At 28.9% G+C, this 19,835-nt stretch overlaps 1 protein-coding gene across 2 annotated transcripts in view; it reads left to right on the top strand.

The window, feature by feature from the left end:
* LOC129963535 (serine/threonine-protein kinase ICK-like) overlaps positions 1-19,835 on the top strand; it is a 42,541-nt gene extending 22,706 nt beyond the window's left edge. For both annotated transcript variants that reach the window (XM_056077974.1, XM_056077975.1), the window contains exons 7-12: positions 2,349-2,516; positions 5,906-6,046; positions 6,781-6,884; positions 16,200-16,318; positions 19,534-19,578; positions 19,663-19,835. In XM_056077974.1, the coding sequence (XP_055933949.1) occupies positions 2,349-2,516; positions 5,906-6,046; positions 6,781-6,884; positions 16,200-16,318; positions 19,534-19,577 (576 nt within the window). In that variant the 3' untranslated portion in view covers position 19,578; positions 19,663-19,835. The remainder of the gene's footprint in view (positions 1-2,348; positions 2,517-5,905; positions 6,047-6,780; positions 6,885-16,199; positions 16,319-19,533; positions 19,579-19,662) is intronic.

Here is a 19,835-nt window from a genome sequence, read left to right as displayed (position 1 = left end):
CAAAAAAAAAAAAAAGATGCACCGATACATTTCTTTGTTTCAAAATCGTTTGCGTTCAATTTTCTAAAGAATGAATAACAATTGAAAGAAAATTACACAAAAATGAAATTGAAAAAAAATGATACGATTATTAATTTTATGATAATGTAAATTTTTTTCGGAATAATTTCTTTCGACATTTGTGTAGGAAAACGGCAAAATATTGACTAATTTCTTATAACTTGAAGCCTCTGCTATCGTCGAAAGTTTATTTTATTTACTCGCAAGAGATTTATTTTTCTTGCCTCCGTTTGAGGAACTGACTTATACCTGCTTTTATGCGTTGTTAAATCACTACTTTGAAGCAGATGATAGACAATTTTTACGAAATATTGTTAAAGTAGTTGAAAATAAACATTAATTTTAATCCGTCTAAACTTTTCAAAAAATTAATAATATTTGAAAGAAATACTTTGAACAAATGAAATTAATATAATTGAAACCGTAAACCAATTTTAAAATGGTTTAAAAATATTTTTGGGGGTAATATCCTCTAAAATTACTGTGGAAAAAGACGAAATGCTTGTTAATTTTTAATTAATTTTTGAAACTTTAAAAGCTTGACGGTATACCAAACTAGTAACAGTTGTCTTAACCCCTTAAAGGGCCATTTTTTTCTAGTCATATTATGTTAAAATACATTTAGGCTTGAAATTAGAATAAGAAAAGGGATTCATTTAGCTTATTATATAAGTTTAATTTAATTAATTAATTAATTTGGTTAATTAATAATTAAGTGACAAACCAAGACACATCATTTTGTGTGAGATAAAGAACTGAAGCATCTAAGTTTTTGTCTTTCTAAAAAAATTTGTCAGAACTTATGCCAACCTACATAATTTCATACAAAGATTGATAAATTTGGTGGGAAGCATACTTCCCACGGCCTTAGAAGTGGTTAAAGAATAAGTGTGCAAAGTTTGATTGAAACTTTACCTCAGTCGTTTAAAAGAACATGTGGAATATACTTAGCCATAATGGTTTTTATTTATGCTAAGATAGAAAATGCGCATAGAAAAGCTTTGGATTTGAATGCTTGGCTTTTTATTTAAATGTCTGTGAGGATTTTTCAGGATAATTTTTTTGAATAAAATGTTTAAGTTGTATAAATAGCGCTTTATTTATTCTATAATATTTGATTTCATACACGTTTCGCAAAATAGATCGAAATGGCAGCTAAACTTTTAATCCTTTTCAATATATTTTCCTCATATTTTCTCAATCATTTCCTTCGAACCTAATATATATATATATATATATATATATATATATATATAATAAAAAAAATTAACAAGATTCTAAATCGGGTGGCGCACTGAGGTTATTTATTTATTTATTTATTCATTCATATTTTGCCAAAAATCTACGAACAATAAGTAAGTTGTGACTGATATCATGCAATAAGCACCAACATATTTATACTCGATATTCTGGTTGAATGCGATGAAAAAAAAAATGTTTCAAAACATTTAAATGTTACATTGCAATAATTGTTTGCTCAGCTAGAAATAATTCTTTATGTATAATATTTATACAAGGGTTGTTCAAATGAAAAGGTAGGAAACGTCGTAACAACTTAACCGTTAACATATTTGCCTTTGTCGCTGTGGGTGAAAGTAGCGAGACACCTAGGGATGCGATTGGAGTCTCCGGCGTAGATCGGAGCATGCGCAGGACAGAGCAGAGGCTCTTATAAAGAGCGCCATCCAATTAACGTGGCAGTGTATGAGAAAACAGAATGGCGTTCACATTGCAAAATTCGACGCTTGAGGAGACACTCCGAAGACTACGCAGGTCCATTAAGAACAAAAGACGGAACAGGAGGGTGTGGTTCTGCTCCATGATAACGCGTGTCCACACATCTCCAGGGTTCCACACGCGGAACTGACCGAGTTCAAGTGGGAGCAGCTTGACCATCCACCCTACAGTCCGGACTTGTCACCCTGCGATTTTCATGTGTTTGGTCCCCTGAAAAAACATCTGAAAGGGAAGAGGTTTAACTCGGATGGCGAACTCAAGGACTCTGTAAAGCACTGGGTCTCGTCACAGCCACAGGAATTCTGGGAACAAAGAATCCATCGGCTCGTTCATCAATTTAACTTCTGAATCCATTAGCAATTTTGCAGGAACTAACTTATAGACATGCGATTACAATTCTTATGTAACCGTGAAATAGCATGAAATGACTCAATTAAGACATCGATTTTTTTTTTATTGCTGCTTTTCGAAGATCGTATGAATACAATTCGAAAATAATGTATAGTATTTTTTGAGCAACTAATGGGAAATTTCTTCTTTTTTTTTTCCAGGCAGAGTGGCCAGAAGGGTACCGCCTAGCTGCTCAAATGAACTTTCATTTCCCAAAATTTTCACAGATTTCTCTTGCAGATGTCGTGCCAGGCATCAGCATTGAAGGCCTCACACTTTTGACCGATATGCTAAAATGGAATCCCAGTTTGCGACCAACGGCATTTTTGGTATGAATGTTAAATTAGCCTTTATTTATTTATTGAAGTTGCATTAGATGATCAGCTGATTTGCTAGAAATATCCACTATATTTTTTTTAGATCAATCGTGACATAGCTTCATGTTCGTAATTCCGCCAAATTGTTTGAAATTAAAGCCATGCTGCTTTAACTGTATCACTTTACTCAAGTTCTATTTATTGTGTACATGAACCTTTCTAATGAAGATCAATCCCATGATATCATGGCGCTGTTAAAATCGTAAATATCCAGTTCATTCATTTTCTAAATTTCGCGGTATTCTGATTTCTCTCTCTCTCTCTCTTTTTCTTAATTCTTTTCATAACTACACATATATTAAATAGGATACTTCTTCTTTAGCTTTCAACAGTGGAAGAAAATCATGCAAATGCATGTCTAATAAAACAGTGAAAACGATATAAATTTCAGGATAACAATGCAATCTATTGTAGGAAATTAGGCAAAAAATATTTTTAAATATTCGTAAATTCAGCAAAACTTTCCATTATTAAATTTATATCATTCATTTATTAAACTGATATCATTAAAAACATAATTTTCTATATTTTAAAATGGTATAAAATTCATTTTTGTCCAGCAATATTTTTGGAAGTTATTGCGAAAAAAATACAAAATAAAGCTTAATTTTTAATTAATTATAATTCTAATTAAAGTTTCAAAGAATTCACTCTGAGTGACACATTTACGTTCTATTATATATATATATATATATATATAATGATATTTTAATTCTAATTTCAATTTAATTAATTTCCAAGATTTTATCTTAATTTAGCCCATAGTAACTTCATTCTAAAAGATTATCTTATTTCATGATCCAATTCCACTTTCGGTTTAATTAATTCCTCTGTAAAACTAATGCGCCATCAGTACTACGTCTCAAATGAAAGTGATCCCTTCCGTACCCTTGAAAAGGTATCAAAGATCACCGCGTGTATTGAATTGGCGCGTGGCCGGAAATCCTATGTTATATAAGACTAGTGATAATTTGTTTCGCGCTTCTTTCTTACTTCTGCTTTTCTGCCGCCCTGCGTCTGTTTGTAAATAAATTGCTTTCCTGAGATGGATATTAAAGAGAATTTAAAAATACAACGTCTCGTCTATGTCTTCAAACCTGCACTCTGCTTCAACCAAAATAATGTTACATATTATTTAGTTGACAGGATTCGAAATCCATTATATATATATATATATACTAATTTTGGCAGCTGTAAATTAAAAGGTTTGGTTTGTACAGCGAGAACATACACACATTCATCTTTATTATTAATAAAGATATGGATGAATGAAAGTATTCTTGAGATATTATTGCAAGGAAAGCATTTCAAATCGTACACAACTGAAAAAAAAATCTACATTCGCACATGCAGAAAGTTTTTTACTTTAAAGTTTACGAAGTATACAAAGAAAAATTGTTACCATTTGAATTATTATTTCAAATTACGTTTGGATGTTGGTCCGCTATTCTATGAACAAAACAACTCAAAATTTCAATAATAAATCAATACATTTCCGGAGATTTTGGGGGAAATCTGTAAATTTGTCTGTCTGTCCATCCTCACATATGGGAACACGATAGTTCAAAATAATATTGAGATAAGTATACGAAATCTTATACATAAGCTTATCTTTAGAGTTATAGATATCTGTTTCAAATTTTGAAATTAGATGATCTGGTGGGTGAGTGTCAGATTTTCGAATCACATGTGTATATTTGAACGCGATAACTCAAAATTAAAACAATTAGACGGAAATTTTATTAAATTTTCATCAATGCTATAGATTTGTGTCAAATTTCCAGTCACATCCATCTATATGTAAACAATCTGTCTGTTAGTGTGCTCATGTATTTAGGGAAATTGAGATTGAAATTCCATGTGTGATCTGTAAGCCATAATTGTAACTGAACTGTAATGAGCTTAAATATGAATTGCTCCATATTGGAAATATGTGAGAAAGTCAAGTAAAAAACATTTTCGCTAGGGAAAAAAAAATCATAAAAAAAAAAGTGAAAACTTTTTTGCTTTTTTATGCTTTGCCAAAACTATGTTCTTTATCAACCTGAAAAATTTTAAATTATTTTTTTAAGCAAATTGTTACTATATTTTGAATACTAGCAGACCCTACACGGTTTTGCTCGTGAGATGATAGATGTGAAAAAAATCAAAATCATAGCAGTCTAAAATAAAGCTATAAAAATGAATTTTAAAAAATGAACTTTTATTTATTTGCACTTGGTGTTCGCAGATGACAGAAATCAAAACAAATATCTGAATTGAATACAAACAAAAAATAAACAGAGCAAGCTAAGAAAATGATTTTCAAGATTCTTGGGTTTTTTAAATTGTCATTTTGCCAAATCAGTGAAAAAATAAAGCTTCTTCCAGCGGTTCCTTCTTGTATCAGCGAAAACAAAATCTTTGAAATCTCCCCCCAAAAAATCCTTCAGTTCAGCAATGAATTTAAAACCAACAAGCAAAGATATTTTGATCCTTCCTGCTTTAAATTCACGAGAAATGCTCGAAAAATAGCCTGAATAAAATTCAAAAACATAACAGATACAGAACGCAGAATGCTGGAATATTGGCTTCAGTTCTCAAATTTTTTGAAAAAATTGACTAATTTTTTTTAAATGTTCAAAATACCAAATTACATCAGAAGTGCAAAATATTTTTTGTATGGCAAATGTTCGTTTTCTTCAGGCGGTGCTTTGGGTTTTTTTCTCTTGAAATTATTAGAAACAACATTGCAATTATAATAACATTACAGGCAGATCATCTAACAAATTATCCAAAAAATACAAACCATTACAACGTAAAAACATTAAATAAAAAAATTTCTACACAAAATATTAAAATTCAGCTTTTGAGGTGTATTGAGTCACTATTACCTCTGGCTAAATTTCATGACTGTAACTGTTGCATCAATATCGACAAAATACTATAAATAAAATTTCTCTAATTTCCAAAATACTGGAACATCATATTCTTTAAATCCGTAAGATTGATATGGAACTAGGCAAATTTTCTTGTGTGACGAAATAACGCTCACAGTTGTAAGAAAAGAATTTTAATAAAACTAATAATTACAGAAAAAGAGTTCGGGAAAAAAAATCCTTAAATTATCGTTTGAGCTTTTTTTCCAGAAATTGTTAAGTTGAGTTGTTTAAATTAAATTGCGAACGTGAGAGTAACTGTAATATATTTGTCTGGACAATGTATAGATTCTATACTGTACTATGATTTAGAAATCTAATCTTATTAATATTTGATTCGCATGATGAAAACTTAGATATGAATTGGAAAATTTATTGTTTATAATGTGGAAGAATTATTTTCTTGTTTTTCAAAATATCCAGGCGCTACGTTATCCTTACTTCTCCGAGACATCGAATGTAATGGCCCGAAGAAAATCAAAAGCTGTAAATGTGCCCTCAGCATATAACGGCGAGAGATGGTATGGAGATCTATGGAGAGAAAGGGACAATTTCTCTTTTGAAGTGAGTGAATCGAAATGCAATTTTTTTCGACAATTTTTATCAATTAATGTGAAACCTTTTCCAAATTATGATTTAAAATTAAATCAAAATTAATATTATGTTATTTATTGATTTATTATCATATTTTTTAAGAAGAAACAATAATTGCAAGTACAAGAAAACATATTCTCTTTAGTTTGCTGTCATTTAATTTATTATTCTAAATAGTATTTACTTTCTCATATATAAAGATATAGAAAGAGAAAGTAGAATAATCTTCAAAACATCTTTTCGTTTTAGATCAGTCAAAATATCCATTTCTCTGGTCTCCATTTCAGACTTTCCGGAGTCCGAAACATGCATTTTTAGAATTACTTACGTCTATCTCTGAGGATAATAACTCAAAAACGTTTTGAGCTAAAAGAATGAAATTTATTATGAGTTTTTTTCCCCACCAAATTTGTAGATATCTCCCAATTATTTAAATTAAATTGAAAAAGCCACAAAAAAAATCTCAAGAACTCGGTATCATCTAAAATTATGGGGCCTCTAAGCAATTACCTACTTTACCTATATAAGAAGTAAAGAAAATAATTTAAAAATTTTAAATTGCTTTTATTTCATTACGTTGCACATAGCACTGTTTCCACGAGAATTAATAAATATATACTCACCAGACTCCGAGATGCACAACTGGCTTGACTTTTACAAGGCATGCTACATATTTCCTGTTTGTATTCATTTTTGTTATTTAGAAACCAAATGCCAGCGAACAAACATCTAAACCTTTTCGAAAGGAAGACCACCTTGAAGAACGTGCAGCTGCCCAACGGCAGAGATATTTTAATTCTTCTTTCAAGTAAGAATTATTTTATTATATTTATTTATTTAAATATCAGAACATTAAATGTCTGAATCGTCTGAAAAAAAGAAAGAAAAAATTGTTGTAAAGTTTTAATTAAAATAACTGATATTTTTCTAATAAATGTTTTATTTGAATAATTGAAAAATAACTTTATAAAAACACGCTTTTATTAGTGTGCTAAAAATAGATATTATTGTTTTAATCCTTTCCCACTTTATAATCTATAATCCATCAATACTAATATTATGCAATCTTGTAAAAAATGGTGGCAGCTCTTGTATAGAATAAAATTTTGGTCGGTTAATACAATCGCAAAGTAAAGTAAGATTTAATCGACTGCCAATATGTAAATACTGTATTATTATCGATAACATGCAACAGTCCAAAAATTTAAACTTCCAACTAACTAATTCAGACTTCATAATTTTTTTTTGAAGTACATTTGTTATCTGAAACGAAATAAAATATTATTTACATCACTTAAATCTTTTTGAAAGTAAAATTAGAAACTGAATTTTATGATGAATGAGAGAAATTTGTATTGAATAATTTTCTGAAATATTGCATATATTATAAAGAAAATATTTTGTGGTGCACATAAGACATCAAGGCCGAACAATTCAGTTTTCAGCACTCACATTTTTAAAAAACGCGTTTAGTTTCAGAAAAAAAAAATGTCTTAATTGAAATTTAATATCTTACACTTCAATTTAAAACACAAATTTCACTGGAGTTGACAGAAAATTAGAGAAATACTTAATACAATGAACAAAACGTCACAGTCTTCTATAGTAGTATGAGGTATACGAACTATCAAAATTTGAAGATTTTTTTGAATAAGCTATTATGTACGCCAAATCACATAAAATATTGAATTGAAAATTTTATCGAGAATTAATTCCAACGAACCAGCTAATTGACAAAGGCGGCTAGTTACAAGTGAAAAGAAAGCTTTGCAAAATATTGCATAATTATTATGCACAATTCAGTTTTGGAATGCCATATATGTTAATATAATTCTTTTTCTAATTTTTAAATTCCTATATTTTCAATGCAGAATCCCCAAAATTCAAAATTTTACTCTAAAACTATCAAAATTAATTTCTCATAATCATGTGACTTCCAGCAAGAAACGAATGCAAATAATTATTTATAATTTATATACCACTTTAAAAGTGGCAACAGGAATTTGGTGATTTAAGTGATATTCTTGGCATCTCAAATAAAAAAAAAGTAAGAAAGATAATCGGAAGGGAAAAAAAAGAGAAGAAAAGATAAAGATTTATGATTTTGGCCTCTTCTCTACCAAAAGTGGCAGAATTCTTGCTTTCATATATGGTATTAATGATCTGATGATACGGACTCGACTTCGGGTTTGGTTCGAACTTCTATTAGACTTCTAGGTTCAAACTCAACTTAATTGAAAAACTGCCGTGTAAGTGGGCTTGGTGCGCGCTAAATTTGTAGAAAACAAATATCCTCCGCTGTTGTGGCGAGGAAGTTTGAAGAGAAAGTGTCATCTCAGGTATCGTTCTCACTATATGATCAAAATTCAAAATTTTGTGATCCATCCGAAAAAGCCTTCGTATTGTCCCGAAACTAGACAGAAATATAAGTACACTAAATTCAATAATGCCCTGCATCTGAGATCTGATTTCATTGAAGATTTGTCATCTATGGCCTTGATGCAAGCTAAATGGGTCTTCTTAGATGAAAGGCCGTTACTAACAAAACAAGTGATGAATCGACACATTCACCTTCTAATAATGTTCAAAATTACAACATTGGATGTAAAATGGCCATCGTACAATTTTCAAACCAAGAGGTTAACCTAGAAAATCAAATGGAACTAATATGGTACATTTGGTTTCACTTTTATTAAATTTGATACAGCATCACACATTGCAAATGTCCATGCATATAGATTTAAAATGTGGCAGGCTCGTGCTTTCAAAAGATATTAATAGTTTAATTGCAAAGATAATAGGTAACCTGGGGGGCAGTATGATTTTTTAGCCTCCCTGTCGTCATTAGTGAAATGCAGCAAATGCCGAATAGGGCATCATATTGCCTTTTCGTTTCCTCAGAATATTTCACTTTAAACCAGAGGGAGAAGTCCTTCTGAAGCTTTCTTTCTAGAAAATATCTCTCTTCCTCCGAATAAACGTATAGACCTTGGGTAAAAGTCATGAGTATTTTGCATGACATTGGTGAACAATAGTTACGAAATATAGATCTTAGGGAAGAATCTAGAATTTTTGCTGATTCTATTGCGAGAATATGTATTTTGGACGCCTTTTTTGCCTACCGATTGATACCAAAATTTGACACAAATCTACAGATGTATAGTTAAACGATAATATTACAAATTTCATTGGTTTAAGACATTGAGTTTATAAATATGTGAAAGTACAGACCGATAAATAATCAACAGTTTGATGAATTTAGTACAAAATTTGATATCTATATTTTAGGTGCTCAATCTGTGTATCAAATTTTATTTACCTAGCTATTTGTACTTGTCAAATTTCCTTGTACTCAAACAGTCAGGCAGATAGACTTCCTCAAAACGGATTTCGTTCAAAATTTGATAGAAATTTACAAATTTGGTCGTAATTCCCTATATCAAATTTCACATATTTATGTATGAAAATGTAACATTTCAATTTATCGTTCAAACTTGATCAATGATTATCGATGTTTATCAACATAAAAATAAATTTTAATGCAAATTTAAATGTCTCATGTATGCAGACAGCGCATAAAAAAAAAGAAATTGCGTATCAGCTTTGTTTAAAGATTCTTAATTACTCTTAGAATTTCGAGACACCGCTTTCTAATCTCTTCATCTTTACGAGAATAGTACCAGTATGTTCTGTAATATTAAGCGAATGAATCATATCATTTGGAAATAAATGAGATGTGTGATCAACTGGCAGGTGTCAGTTTCCCTGGAGAGGAAAATTTTACCGCATGCGAAATATTTGACACGACATGAAACGGAATGACAGACTTCATTAGCAAACTGCAGGCTCGAGGTAAAAATGGAAATTGCAAAATTTCAGTACAGATGTACTTGATTTTACAACTGCAAATTATAACAATGAATTGCGATTTCTTGCTGGTATTATTCATTGTACAAACAAGGTTCTGATTCTTTGTTTACACTTTTTCGTAATGAACTATACAAAAAGAAAGTTTTGCAATCATTAAAAAAATTCGAACTGCAGATTTTGACGAATTTCCAATTTGTAGGACGTTCCGGAGTTCGAAAAACACATTTTTTGGAATTATGTCCATCTGAGGACAATTACTCAAAAATGCTTTGTAATAAAAAATTGAAATTTATGATGTGGTCTTTACTCCGAATTTCTAGAGTTCTAACAAGTTTTGAATGAAACTGTCTGAAAAAAGTGAACTAAAAAACGAAATAGATAGATAAATGAAATTTGGTGTACAGTTTTAACATTCTGAAATACAGATCCGTTTCATATTTAAAACTAAATCCGTCAAAGGGTTATTCGCCTGCCGATCTGTTCTTTTGCATGCATTTTAATATAATGATCCCAAAATGCAATGATTTAGTTCATTAAAATTTAATATTTGACCGTTTTACTAAAATTTTAGTGCTTTATTAAATTTTGGTTTCATTCGTTATATGGATAAAATATGACATACAGATTTAACATCTGACCTATAAATGAATATCAAATTTTGAACCGTATTCATATAAGCGCGATAACGCAACGATTTAGACAAATGAATTTCGGTACAGAATTCTGTTACTAAAATTGTAGTTGAATGCAGAGTTTTCATTTCATTCGGTCAAGAAAAAAAAGTTGGGAGTGCCCAAAATGCATACTCGATTTTCTTTATCATAAGCACACACACAAAAAAAAAATCTCACACATCTGGAAACTCGAAAACAAAAATCTGACAACTCATGTGGTCTGCGACTTTGTCCAAAGTTTAAAATTTAATCCTGGCAAGGGGGGGGGGGAGAAGGAGTTTAGATATAAAAATACAAATTCATGTGACAAATTTTATTGACTTTAAAAATATTTTTGTTGGTTTTTGATACAAGTTCTTAATCTGATATATATAATTTTCGACTAAGTTTATCTTCATTTGAAAATGGGAAGATTCAATTGTGTTCAGAATAAGCGCATGAAAAAGCAAAAAAAAAAAAAAAAACCTGAAAAATATTTAAAAAATATAATGTTATGAAAAATGAAACAAATTTCAAAATTAGTTTCACTTTTACATCATTAATTTACCTTGATAAAATGTATTATAAACATTAATGCAAAATAAATTTCATCAAGATAAATTATTTTTTATGAATGATAATAGATCATTAAAGGCCTTTGATGAACAGCTAGTGCACTTAGAACATTGTCTTTTTTGGCTTATTTAAAAAGTCACAGTTGTTGTTCCGTAAGATTAAAAAAATATGAATTTGATGGAAATTGAAAATTATGCAAAAACAAATTCTTTTTCTGTCCCTGCTTTCAAAATAAAGCATTTCAATATTAAGTGATAACTAAATATTTATGACGGGCCAAATAAAAACCCTTTCTAGGGCCATGGGAAGTATGCTTCCCACCAAATTTATCAATCTTTGTATGAAATTATGTAGGTTGGCATAAATTCCGACAAATTTTTTTTAGAAAGACAGAAACTTAGATGCTTTAGTTCTTTATCTTACACAAAATGATATTCTTGATTTATTGCTTAATTATTAATTAATCAAATTAATTAATTAATCAAATTAAATTTATTAAATAAGTTAAATGAATCCCTTTTCTAATTCTAATTTCAAGCCTAAAAATATTTTAACATAATATGACTAGAAAAAAATGGCCCTTTAGAGGGTTAAGAGGTAAAAAATTTTTAAAATATACCCAAGGTTGGCATATCAAGAACTGACTACATGGTAATATCTAATAACTAATCCACATGATTGGATTTGTAATAATTAGGCATAACATTAAATTTCAGTTTTATTCATGCAACTATAGGCAGAATTTGTAACACTGTTTGCTATAATGGAGATAGTATGCAAATAGAGACTTGTATTATTAGAATTAGGAAAACAAAACGCGACAATTAATTTCGATAGTATGTAAAATCGCAGTGAAGTCTTTGAAACAGATACTGAGTTTGTCTTTTATTCTGTTTCTCAAAAACCACATAAAGTCTCACATTTCCTATGGATTTTAAATCTTTTCCTAAAAGAAATAATGGCAATTTTGATTAGGACTAGAACTACACGATCTACAAATATAACACGCATCCAACCTTTCCACAAATGAATCTATATTTGTTTTTGTTTAAAAACAAATATAGATTCATTCAACATTCGTTCAAACAAATATAGTCTTTAAAAAAAATTGAAAAAGAAAAAGATTTCCTTTCCTTTTGTAAAATCAATCTGGCGAAGGACCTTGTGCGACAGTACAGTCTGCAAATCTCTGCCGCCGCCTCTGAGTGAAATTTAAAAACCCTCACAAATATTTATTTAAAATTATTATAGTTTAGTTCCTACCATAAAAAAATAAAATAAAAAATTACAAAAAACTTTTTTTAGTGAAATTTGTTGTTACTTGTTCTGAAAAGTCCGTGGACTGAATAGACTAATTAAGAAGACATAAGCAGAAATTTATTTATACTCAAATAAAATACAATATTATGAACTTTGAATAGTGTTTTGAATACATTTATCCATGTGTAAATACTCATTAACTAACGAAAATTGTAAAAAATTTTGAAAAAATAAAGGTTTTTTAATATCCAATTTAATCCGTGCTGGATGTCTTCCATTCTTTCCAACTTAAAATAATTACTTCTTTGTATTCTGTTGAATATAAACCAGGAAACAATTTTAAAAACTTGAGTGAGAATTAAAAAAAGTCCACTCCCAAAGTTAGCAGCAATCTTTCAATATTAGTTTTTTTAAACAATATATATATATATATATATATATATATATATATATATATATATATATATATATATATATATATATATATATATATATATATATATATATATATATATATATGTAACATTATTTGTTGTGAAGCAGGATGCAGTTGTGACCAGCAGTGAAGAGACCTTTTAACATTTTAAAATTCTTTTTAATATCCATCGGGAAAGCATAATTATTTACAAGCAGAGACGCGGACAAGACGTCCGCCACAGCGCAGTACAAAAGCCAGAGTGGGGAAGAAGGGGCCGAAATAAATTATCCCTCGCCTTATATAACCTTAGATTTTGATAGGGAAAATATTTCTTCACAGTGCCAATATATTAATAAGATTCTGATAGGGATTTCTGACGCATGTCGATCACATGTAAGGGAAACACAGGGATCTTTTAAGAAAGAATGTGCTTACTGGACATTTATACCCCTTCACGCCGAGCGTGTGAAAGTATCTCGGTGTTTAGCTGACTAAGCAATTTTATGAAGCTTCTCTTGAATTAATTAAGTAGAAAAGTGGAATTGGATCACGAAATAAGAGAATATTTTTAGAATGAAGTTACTATGGGCTAAATTAAGATAAATTCTTGGAAATTAATTAAATTGAAATTGAGAGTTTAAAATATCATTACATTTTTCCCCCCACTGCAAGACGTGAAAGTATGTCGGGCCCTTGACACACAGCCTTATCTTACAGTGGTGGTCAAGTAAGAAAAATTAAAATTTAAAAACATATTATAACTGATACCAAAGTTTCCCTTACCTTCACATTATATAAACATTAGTTCAGAAATCCCATTCATCATTTTACATTAGAAGTATAAAAAGAATTATATTTGTGAAAATAGTATATAGAAATCTTAATAATCATCAGTAATAACAAAATATTAAAAATTAAATGTTATAGTGTACAAATGTATTCTTATTATTATTCTGCATTTCACTTAATTTGATGAAAATAATATGACAGTCTTGCTTATATTATTCTTAAATTCTAGAAAGTCTAATTCAACAAAATTATTAATTTAGAGATAAATTATTAAATATAATATCAATATTGTTATGATTTCACCCAAATGAATTATCGGTATAATAATTATTTAAAGTAAAGTATTTTAACTGTAAATAAAAACACAAGATTCGAAACTTCAGATAAAAACTTGGATATGAAAATAATACTTGCAAAATTGAAATATTTCATATTAAACACTCGAACCTGAAACCATAAATATAAGATTCAAAAATATGTAATGAAATTCTTGGAAATGAAAATAATACTAGTAAAATTGAATGGTTTCATATAAACTTTTGGAAATGTAAATAAATGTAAGATTCATGTATTTCAAATAAATCATTTAGAAATGATAATAATAATTGCAAAATTCAAAAATATCAAACAAAACACTTGTGAATGGATGCAGCAAACGCAAGACTCAAAATACTCTTATAGTATTTGGAAAAAAAGAAAAAAAAAATATGTAATATAAAAATTATTTGTATTTTATAAAAAACAAGCATTTGGACACAGTGATAACAGACGGCAGCTCAATAACTGTCAGAGGTGCAAATATTTCCCCTGAGGTATTCACTACATTTGTCTAATTATCATGTGCCATTAATTATTAAGTATATAAGAATCTTGGTATATTACTTTTTTCGTTCACAAGGTTTGTATGCATAATTTTTAAAAACCTTTGAGTTTGATAAATTTAATTAAATTGGGGAAATCATTTTTTCTTAGTTATTAATAGCAAGCATATAAATTTCAAATTCAACAAATTATAATATTATGAATAAATTTTAAATAATAAATATGAAAAAATTTAAAAGCTCAATATTTTAAACTAAAACTCCTGATATTTTGAATAATAATATAACAAGATTATTTGCAATTATATTATAACTGAAAAATGCAATTTAAAATCAAATCAAAAATACAGTATATAAATTTTGAATTTCATTCGTTGAGTCAGTTTATGGATGATTTTTTTTTTCTTTAAACACTGATCACTTTTTGAAAAATAATCATTTTTTTTTTAATTAATCACAAAATGCAATTTTGAGCATTGGAACTGGAGATTGCGGCAGGTGACTATTATTTTGGTGATGACGTAAATCACAAGTGATATTTTGAAAATCTGGTTGATTCAATTTAGCACTGGAGACCACTGGCGAGTATTATATCGTGGTGATGATATAAAATGGAAATGACGACGAGATCGGGATTATTCAGCACAGGTAAGGAGCAAGAAAATTTTTATGATGACAAGGAGCCCCAACTCTTTGAAGATATAAGGAGCACACACATGACAACAGTGTTCGGATGAAGTCACAGGTTGTGGAAGGCATAGGATTCAACGGCAACTGGACCGGATCCCGGACTACGGTTTGCGCGAAACGATGTGGCCGGAGGCAGCCGAAGCAGACGACGGTGAAAACATCGCAGCTGGGCGAACCTGGACCGAAGTCATCTTTGGAGCACGGCAAGCGCATTGCAACGTTGAAATCTGGCCAGCGGATTTAATTTTAATTCTTTTAGTTCATTTCATAATTTTTCACAGGAAACTATCCTGTCGACTTTTTAATATGTAACATTATTTGTTGTGAAGCAGGATGCAGTTGTGACCAGCAGTGAAGAGACCTTTTAACATTTTAAAATTCTTTTTAATATCCATCGGGAAAGCATAATTATTTACAAGCAGAGACGCGGACAAGACGTCCGCCACAGCGCAGTACAAAAGCCAGAGTGGGGAAGAAGGGGCCGAAATAAATTATCCCTCGCCTTATATAACCTTAGATTTTGATAGGGAAAATATTTCTTCACAGTGCCAATATATTAATAAGATTCTGATAGGGATTTCTGACGCATGTCGATCACATGTAAGGGAAACACAGGGATCTTTTAAGAAAGAATGTGCTTACTGGACATTTATACCCCTTCACGCCGAGCGTGTGAAAGTATCTCGGTGTTTAGCTGACTAAGCAATTTTATGAAGCTTCTCTTGAATTAATTAAGTAGAAAAGTGGAATTGGATCACGAAATAAGAGAATATTTTTAGAATGAAGTTACTATGGGCTAAATTAAGATAATTTCTTGGAAATTAATTAAATTGAAATTGAGAGTTTAAAATATCATTACATATATATATATATATATATATATATATATATATATATATATATTGCTTAAAAAAATCTATAAAAATGCACATTTTTTTTTGTTCAAAATTCATGGCAAAATGTCATTTTATCTGTTTTACAATTTCTAATGCGACATTTACTTCTATGTAATCTGTCTGAATATCTTGCACCCCGTTTAACAACAGAGATGCTAAGATTAGTAGATCATGGCCAGCTTTCGAAGATTTTGATTTATCAATGAGTGAAATGGATTTTCGGACTTTGAAAGAAACTGATGCAAGGTCCCACAAACAGCAACCAAAAGGTGAGTTTTATCGCAGTTTGGCTAATCATCTATCTATGTAAAGTAGGAAAAAGTTTCTTTAGAGTATGAGATTGCTGCTTTTTAAATTTTTATTGTCACCATTTTAAAGTAATTTCTTGGTTCATTATAATGTGATACTTAAACGAATAACTTTAAAAGACTGCTTCGGAAGCTTTAAGAATATAACATTATTCCGTGAAATTGTAAATATACAGGGTGTCTCAAAAACCTTGACCGCGGCTTTTATTCATGAAATATTGATCATAAACATATACTGTAAATTACAAAGTTGCGTAAAAAAAGGTGTAAAACGTTATGAAATCGATTAAAATTTTTAGGGGATTAAACTTTAAAAAATACAAAATTTAAATTTTTATACGGACCCCGTACAAAAAAATTCCCACTGAGTAAAATGTGCCCCATTGTCTAATAAGGTAATGTACAAAATAACAGCAATTTATCACAAAAAGTCTCAAAGAATGAAACTACATAAATGCTGACTTAAACCACTTTTCGACACCTGGATATGAATTCGCAAAGAGGAAAAATCCTGTCGGATGTTCATGTTTTAGGAGTCGTGCACAAATTAACAAAGAAAGTAATGATTGAATAAATAAATAATAATTTTGCTATTTATTGGTTCAAAAGAATTCAAAATTTGTAGAAATAATAATTTAAAGGAAAGATTACATAAGTTTTTTTACAAGTTCACTGACTGTGCTTTTTTAAGTTATATTCTGTAATTCGTGATATAAAATTTTAGTATTTTTCAGGAAGCATAGATTTTAAAATTTGTATTTAAAACTAGTAAAGATATAAAGCATATTTTATTTCCTTATGATGTATTTCTGCGTCGCCTCATCTGCACTGAAGCTGTAAACATTTGCATTTTAATTTGTGACTGACCCTTCACCAACTTTGTTTTAACATATCTTTGAGAGTTTTCATGATAAAATTCTGAAATTTTGTACATGACCTTATTAGAGGATGGGCCATATTTTACTCATTGGGGAATTTTTTCTTGTACGAGGTCCGTATAAAAATTTAAATTTTGTTATTTTTTAAAGTTTAATCCCCTGAAAATTTTAACCGATTTCATAGCATTTTGTACCTTTTTTTACGGAACTTTTTAATTTACAGTATATGTCTGTGATCAATATTTAAGGAATAAAAGCCGTAGTCAAGGTTTTTGAGACATCTGTATAAAAATTGGGAAGCGATTTAAAATTCGAAAATAATTTTTTTTAACAAAAAGGTGCATAAAATTTTTTTATAGTGTCAAATAATTGAAATGGCCTTAAAAGGTAATAATTTGAAGAAATATTATATATATATATATATATATATATATATATATATATATATATATATATATATATATATATATATATATATCAGTAACTTCATATATCATAACATATATCAGTAACTGATTAATTACCGAAATTCTAGCAAAATGTTCAGTGTTACGAAATATAGTATAAATTAAAAAGTAATGGAAATATTTAGTTTTTATTTCAGATAAAAACTAAAGATATTTATAAAGATATAAAGTTTAGATATTTTCTTCTCAAATTTCTTAGAATGTAATAAACCTCAAAATAAAAATTTTAATAAATAAATATTTTATAAGAATTGAATATCGTTAATGTCTCTGTGCCAAAATTTCTCTATGATTGAACTCAAAATGTTCGTAAAACATGTCTAAATATAGCTATCTTAAAATCTGCAATCTATTAAACCCTTGAAGGTATATGACACATACATAACAAATTTCATAAAAGTTAATTGAATTGCTTTTGAGATATCATACTTTCCGTGAACCAATCATAATGAAATATTCATTCTTCAGAAAATGCATTTTAAAAAATGCACTAGTTCATCTAAATACATTAGAAACTAATATCGTTTCCTTGCTTTTTTTTTTAACAGAATTGACTGAAATAAACAAATTGTGGCTGGACAAGTAGAAAGTTAATATAAACATTTCAAATATTATTTTCGGAGAATTTTAAGATAAAAATAAAATAAATCATTCAATTCCGTTTGAAAATATCACTATTTCCGGCTTCATTTTTATCTATTGTGCATTACTGAAACAGCTGTATCTGCAGTTTTATTATACTTATATTAAAAGAAAGAGTATTTTATAATGTAAAAAGTTTGATGTTTTTTCAAGATCACACACACACACACACACACACACACACACACACACACACACACACACACAAAAAAAAAAAAAAAAAAAAAAAAAAAAAACGATTTTTTCAGGAAAAGGCACTTTTACAACCCAGATGGATACCTTAAATCAATCTTGCACTGGGATACGGTTGTAGAAAATATTTTATGACGATAAATGAAACTATTTATACAAGATGAAAAGGTTAAAATGAATGTCAGTAAGCTTACTAGCAGTAGTATAAAAGGTCCCTAATGCGAATCAATATAATAATATTATGGTGTAAATTTCATTTTAAAATTATACTACAGATATCATTTGATGATTCTTTGCACTGGATCCGCACTCTTCAGAAGAACTAAAAATATTTTACTGCAAAAATATCCTTGAAAGTTATCAATTTTGAAAGAATTAAAGCTGTATAACAAAAAGTGCACTTTGAAAAAGAGAGAGTGTATTACATGTATTATTCAGCAACTTTCACATCAACAAATGTAGAAACTAAACATATGGCACTAAATAAACTAAAATATGGCAACAAAAGAAAATAATATTATCTATGTTTCTTATTGTAAAAGTAAAAATCTTTTTCTTGATTCTTCTCATATATGTAAATAAAAAGGTATACATTCTAGCATCCTGTTAAAAATCATTCATATCTTAAATGAGAAATTTTTTCATTTCATTTTAAAGCAAAAATTCATAAAAAGAAAATTTCTTTACTCCGATAGAAATTTTTTTTATTGGAAATTTGTGGACAAATTTTCTATTATTTGTGGGAAAATGTAACAATAATTATTTAAAGATTCTAAATCAAATGCTTCTTTCTCTCTCTCTCTCTTTTAACCATATTAATTAGCAAAACTTACATTTAACGATTTAATAAAAAAACAATACAAATCTTAATGCACGTCAAATACATGAACTATTAAATAGTTTGTATACTTTACATTTGAGATAGTGTATATATGTTCAACACATTTCAGAAACCAGAATTTAGTTTCTAAATAAGTTATTCCATTCCATTTTACAGATTATCAGAATGAAGCCCGGAATGCTTTAAATTATGGACAATGAAGTAAGTTAATGCAATATTTTAAAGTAACATGCATAACATTATATTACCATTTATATAAACACTGAATATATATTTATTTTTCAGGTGAAAACTACAACAGTAATAACTGTGAGTGCAATAAAAAAATGCATATTTCAAGCCATTCTGGAAAATCCCATAGATTGGAATGATAGGAAATTGTACAAAATCCTATATTTATTTTTACAAAATGAATATAACCAAGAGATTATTAGAGAATATATGCCATTAGCAAAGAA

The sequence above is a fragment of the Argiope bruennichi genome, chromosome 3, assembly GCF_947563725.1.
Source record: "Argiope bruennichi chromosome 3, qqArgBrue1.1, whole genome shotgun sequence".
Taxonomy (NCBI): domain Eukaryota; kingdom Metazoa; phylum Arthropoda; class Arachnida; order Araneae; family Araneidae; genus Argiope; species Argiope bruennichi.
The sequence above is the reverse complement of the archived record's forward strand: the minus strand, read 5'-3'. Positions and strand labels throughout refer to the sequence as shown.